Source organism: Aspergillus affinis, assembly GCF_023601865.1.
Source record: "Aspergillus affinis strain CMG 70 chromosome Unknown NODE_169_length_60394_cov_90_541987, whole genome shotgun sequence".
NCBI classification, from domain to species: domain Eukaryota; kingdom Fungi; phylum Ascomycota; class Eurotiomycetes; order Eurotiales; family Aspergillaceae; genus Aspergillus; species Aspergillus affinis.
Window position 1 is genome coordinate 1 of NW_026515950.1, and position 6,077 is coordinate 6,077.

At 47.8% G+C, this 6,077-nt stretch overlaps 2 protein-coding genes across 2 annotated transcripts; one reads left to right on the forward strand and one right to left on the reverse strand.

Annotated features, from left to right (window-relative positions):
• Positions 1 to 2,311: 2,311 nt before the first annotated feature.
• Positions 2,312 to 3,052, reverse strand: KD926_002974 (uncharacterized protein; the record flags this gene model as incomplete). Its single annotated transcript, XM_053094554.1, has 2 exons — positions 2,312 to 2,831; positions 2,913 to 3,052. 2 exons carry the CDS (start codon positions 3,050 to 3,052, stop codon positions 2,312 to 2,314), a joined length of 660 nt encoding a protein of 219 aa, XP_052950674.1.
• Positions 3,053 to 4,719: 1,667 nt separating this feature from the next.
• KD926_002975 (endo-1,4-beta-xylanase) lies at positions 4,720 to 5,742 on the forward strand (the record flags this gene model as incomplete). The annotated part of the gene is made up of 1 exon (XM_053094555.1): positions 4,720 to 5,742. One exon carries the CDS (start codon positions 4,720 to 4,722, stop codon positions 5,740 to 5,742), a length of 1,023 nt encoding a protein of 340 aa, XP_052950675.1.
• Positions 5,743 to 6,077: the final 335 nt, after the last annotated feature.

Consider the following 6,077-nt stretch of genomic DNA (forward strand, 5'->3'; position numbering starts at 1 on the left):
AGGGCAATTGGCCGGTACGACCTGGGACTGGACCAATCCGCCTTGTTTGGTTTCTGGATAATTGCCAGGATTGCATGACGGAAACATTGCGGGTAATAGCCTACTGATAAGCAGCCCTAAAAGAGAGCAAGAACTCTGTCTCTAATTATAGGCTATGCTATCTTGAGTATGCTAGTCGGCAATTCGTCTTTTCCTAAAGTTGTATTTCCTGCGTGCAAGATAGTCTTCTCTGTCTGGGCCATTGTTATCTCAGGGAATTGTAGAGAACTGGATAGGACTGCCGGTGCGTCAAGTAGTGTATCTCCTGCCTCTGCAAAGTTCTGCAGGAGATTACGGGCTAGGATATCCCGTTTGGCTTGAATATCGACTGCTGGTGAGTTCTCTGGTTGCTGAGGGTTTGCCAATGGAGGGCTGCGATAGGATCCTGTTGTTCTATACCATTTGGATATGTCGAATATCTCTTTAGCTGTAGTTGTTGAATTTATTTTATTTTTCTAGTAGTTTCGCTTTGCCTGTCTCACTGTCCGGCGGAAGTCCTTTTCTGAGTATAAACCGGCGCGATACTTCAAGAGTGCTTCTTTGCAGTCTGGGTTCCACTAGGGCTGTCCCCCTCCCTGTAGTCTAGTCTTGCGTGCAGAAGCTGCGTATGCATTGTATACAGCTGAAATAATCCCACTTGCAAGGTGATCAAGTTCCTTCTCTGAATGTGCCGTTGCTGGAAGGGTATTAATGTTCAGGGTTAAGAGAGTTTGGAAACGGGAAGTGTCTAGGGTACTGAGTTTAAGCCTCTGTAAAACCTCTGGGTGTCTCTGTCCCCAGGGGAGGGTGGTAAGAAAAGGGTAATGGTCTGATGTGGCATCTAGGTGGTCCGCAACCTTAGTATGTGCCCCTGTGAAAGCAAGAGAGCTAGATGCGAAGGCTAGATCCAGGGTATTGCCTCTTCTATGTGTAAGGGTGTCGATCTCGGAGATTAGCACTAGTCCTTGTTGATCTAGCCATTCAGACATTGGTTCAGCTAAGGTAGAGGGGCTTCGCTGGAGTAAGGGCTACCATCTGGTATGTTGCAGGTTAAAATCGCCTGCCAGCAGGGTTGGTTAAGTAAAGTAAGAGTCAGGAAGTTTGATCAGTTCCTGAACAGCTCTACCAGGCCTGATCGAAGATCCAGCACTGGGAGCATTGTAAATATTGAAGATCAGAGTAGATTGTCCTGAGCGTATAGAGATTTGGAGTAAAAAAAGATCTGATAATGTTTCTTGGTCAATTGAAGTTAGGCGTATCTGAGAAGACTGTATACCTTTTCCTTTTCGGATGTAAGTAAGGACTCTAGGTCGGCCGCTTATCACCCAATTGTCAGTTGGGGAGAAGCATTCGTATGAGGGATGTCTTTTTGTAATCTTGCGGGTATGGTCCCTATATATATAGGGTTCCTGTATCAAGATAATGTCGATATTGTTGGAATATGCCTGAGATAGGGTAATTTCATGAGCTGTCTCGTGGCAGCCTACATTCAGCTAAAGTATTGAAAGAGAATCTATCTAATAATTCTGAAATCTTATAGTTTTTTATTTATAAAAGTTCCAAATTGATTCTATAGTGGTAGTATCGTAAAACGTACTGCCCTAGCTGTAACTGAAAGAAAATCTGCTGGTCCTTGTTAAGGGGGGGTAACTAGGCGGAATGGGCAGAATGAAGAGTTTGTAGAATAGCTGTCAACAGACATATCCTGATCTTGCGAGGTTCCAGAGGTTCCAGTTTCAGGAGCTTCTGGAGGCTGGAAGCAGCATTTACTCTCAGTCCGTACCTTAGAGAGGGCTGCAGAACAGGTCTTACGGGTCTCAGCTTGCTGGGCCTTTGTGAACCGAGACCCTGGCTTGCTGGGCCGGAGAAGGCATTGGTCATAATCTGCTGGGTGAGAACCATGACAGTGTAGGCATCTTGGGGGGCAGGTATGAGAAACCGCGGCAGCGCAGTAATTAGTGTAACCTTTTTCAGTATATTGTGTAGAGCCGCAGAGACGGTATCGCAAGTTACAAGCACGGGATCTGGAATTATACTAATTCCAGCAACAGTTATACTGCAATATTTTGACCTTTCTGGATAAAGGTTGGGCGTTAGTAATTATATCGAATAAAGATAGTCGTATAGGCAGCTTGGCTTTACTTTCTTCGGGAAAATTGATAAACTAGCTTAAAGAAATCGTATTTGTGTCAGAGGCGTTAGCGGCAGTTTCGGTTACTGCAATTGAAATAAAACCGGTAATTTCAGCTACTTCAGCTGATAGTATCTCCAGATCGACGGGAATCAAAGAGTATTAGCTTGCATTCAGTTGGCCGATCTTCCTCAGTACGTTTGTTACCCGGTACGAGATCCAGCGAGAGTTTCGCTCGATCTGGCAGTTAGTAAAGAAGGTAGAGATAGCCTCTTTCTGTGCCTCGAGGGCTGCAAGAGCTTCGGGAGATAAAGGCAAAAGGGCGAATCCTGTCTTAATAGACTGGATACCCTTAAGTGTCTTGTTGTTGGTGCCTAGATGGGAACGGAAGCTAGTGTAGATAACGTATGCGTCCATATTTTTAGCAAGATGGTTCGGTGGGAAACGTACAAAGAGGCGGGAGTCAGGCTGCTGGTTAAAGGTAGAGATTATAGTCTTTTGCTTGGCCTTAGGCCGAGACGTAGAAGGGCCTTTGATCTTGGTTATTTGGGTGACTGTTGCGTACGTCGACCGAGCAAGACCGGAGGGGGGGCGAGATGGAGGGGGAGACGGGGGAAGAGAAGCAGGGGCAGGGGCAGGGGAGGTCGTAGTCAAGGTCGAAGAAACTCCGCTGATATAGGCACTGAAATGGCGTTAGGCTATATCAGCCAGGTCGTTGCTGAGCGCGTCGAGCGCGCCTCGCTAGTGAGGCGCAAGCCCTGACTGGTTCCGGTGCTTGTCAAGAAAGATTGCTATCGGGCTAAAGATCCTCTGGCCTTCGGCAGCCCTGATAGAGACTGCTGTAGTTGTTTCCAGTAGAGCGGCTTGTAAAGGACCGTCTGGTTGGGAGTTAAGTGTTGCCATCGTAGCAATACGTGTCCCGTAGCGATCGGGTTTGGTGAGGCTGGCCGTGGACGGGCGTCCCTGGTCCCGGGCCCGGTGCCCTGTGTAAGAAATAGATATGAGTATTCGAAAGAGCTCGAGGAATCTGTAGGAACGATAGGATGACTATCGGCCTTAGGATCGCGGTTACCAAAGGCGTATATATGGCGGCGGATACCATATTCTGCCTTGGTGCCTTAGTGGCGCCTTCCGGAAGTGTATGCATTCAGTAATCTGATGAGCCTGGCCGTCTAATATTAACACACAGTTTTCTCCCCTTTTCCATCCTAGCTTTTGTTGCCTCGTGGGATTTCTAAAGTCATACAATTTAGCGAATTCGTCGTTGATATATTCTTTCAGAGAAATAGCCGTCCAACACAAGTGGTAGATCAGGATCCCAGCTGTCCGTGAACTTCTCGCCAGTGGAAAATAGATAGCGAGTCTATTGTCCACCCATCGGCAGCGATATACACTATCGCAGCGACCATTTCGGTATAATAGAGCCCAGAAAGTTTAGAAGCGGTGTCCCTTTATGCCAATGACCTCAAGGTCACTTTGCTGGCCAAGCTGGAAGCCACATGGATCAAAATTCTAGGTCAGGTGAGGAGTATGGTCTCTGATCAGGTTCCCAAGCTGATTATACCAATGTTGCTGCATGAAGCCACTTCTAATACTTCCTTTTATCTGAACCATAGGACCTGAATTAAGACGCTTTGACAGTCCCTTTTTTGATTCGATATACTCACATCTTGCTGACGCGTTAATCGTGAATCCGACCTGGCGCGTACGAGCGCGAGATTTGCCCAGTCTCTAGCCATCTCAGGAGGGACGGGAAGATACTAATAATACATCCGAGAAATCCACTTGTCTAGAGCCTTATCTTGATCTTGATACTCGTCAAGGGCCTTATTGTTAGTTATCGCGGTTCGTACGGGTTTCTTTTCCATCATGAAGTCGGCCATGGAGTATGCGGTAGGGAACACTCTCGCGCAATCTTCGCTAAAGTTGGTCTTTTTTTTTTTCAAATTTGGTTAACGTTCTCCGGTTGCTTTAGGCATATTAGGTGGACGGGAATACCTCAAGAAGATAGCTGAGTGAAATCTTGCCCTAACAATGTGAAATGACTGTACGGTGTGGTGCGCCCAATTGCCGAAACACGGTGGAGTCCCACTTCGATACCGGCAACTAGTAACGACCTGGTCAGTCCACCGACTGGTTAAGCCATAGACCCACTCGTATTCTTATTGAAGGGAGTTAAAATACGAACACGCCAGTCCACAACTACATACTGTAGTGGGATATCGTGTGCGTCATATATTTAATGGAGAGTGGGTTAGTTCTGAGACCCAGGAAGATTATACGACCACAGCTCCGCCGGAGGAGGCTCCGGCGCTGCAACACTTGATTAGACTTTAAGACATCTAGCCTCTCAAATCAGAATGCATGCCCACTCGTATACGTATAGAACCATCGTGCTCGTATTCTGCTTAGGCTTCGCAGTATGGCCAGCCCACAACGTGTATGGTATTATCTCATTGCCTGTCATCGAGTTTCGCACCTATAAATCCCTTGAGTTTGTCGATACGGACTTTATATTTCACACACAATTGAGCACTAAAGATACGAAGAACACATCATCTTCCAGAACCATGAAGAACTTTGTCGCAACACTTATCACCGCGCTCATCGCCGCTACCGAAGGAGCCTATGCGTTTCCCAGCACCGGTACCACCGCGCTGAGGGAGGAGGCAAGCAAAAAGGATATCCTAATCGGCTCCGGGGCTATCAATCCGACCTACCTCGATGATCCTGAGTTCGCGGCCATCCTTGCCAACCAGTTCAATAGCCTCTCTCCCGAAAATGAGATGAAATGGACGTTCGTTAGCCCAACCAAGGGGTACTACAACTGGACCTCGCTCGACCGCCTCGTCGACTTCGCGGAAAACAACAATATGGTAGTTAAGGGACACGGGCTTATCTCGAGCTGCTGTAACCCCGACTACGTACTCAACATCACCGACCCCACAGTTCTTCGTGCTACGATGAGGGCTCACTTTAAGGCAATCATGCACCGGTACAATGGCAAGATGGATCGGTGGGACGTCGTCACTGAAGCCCTAAAAACGCAGGGCGGTGGTCTGAATGACAATATCTTTTCCAAAGTACTCGGTCCCGGCTACATTGAGAATGCCTTCCGTATCGCCAGAGCAGCAGACCCAGGCGCCAAGCTGTTTATCAACGAAGGCCTGGTCGAGGCACTGCCCGGTAAACGTCAGGAACTCTATGACCTGGTCTCTAATCTCGTGGCGGACGGCGTTCCGATCGATGGAGTCGCCCTGCAGATGCACATCACCCCTCCCGGATCAGCCCCGAAACCGGGCGTCATCACGGATATAGTCAACTCGTACAAGGCGCTCGGACTGGAAGTGGCCATTGCTGAAATGGATGTCCACACACTCGACGACGCACTCGAGACCGATACATATAGTGCCGTCATCGCCGAGGCTCTCAACGCAGGAATCACCGATATCAGCTTCTGGGGTTTCACGGATAAGCACACCTATACCTGGGTACCTGGCGCAAAGCCATTAATGTTTGACCAGTGTTATAAACCCAAGCATGAATTCTATGCCACCCACGCTGCACTCGCAAATTTCGTCAGCCGAACATAAGGAGTTCAAGCACTGTCGATCTATCAGATATCGGGCTTTACACGAGCAGTCACAGAAAGAAGAGAGTCGGGACCGCACTAGTGCTTTAGGGACTATTCGACACTTCGGAAGCCCTTGCTCTAGTATATATGTACAATAAGCAGCAAAACAATCAATAGTTATAGCTAAGTTGACTTACAATTGAGCTTGTTCACCACGTCAAGATAACGAATGCTTCTTCGCCGATTAAATCTCTCAATATGCAATTTAATAGCCTGAGCTAAGACAGTAGTCATTATCTTTACAAAGGCCCCATCTCTCAAGCGGCCGCACATCAACGCAATAATGCTACTGCA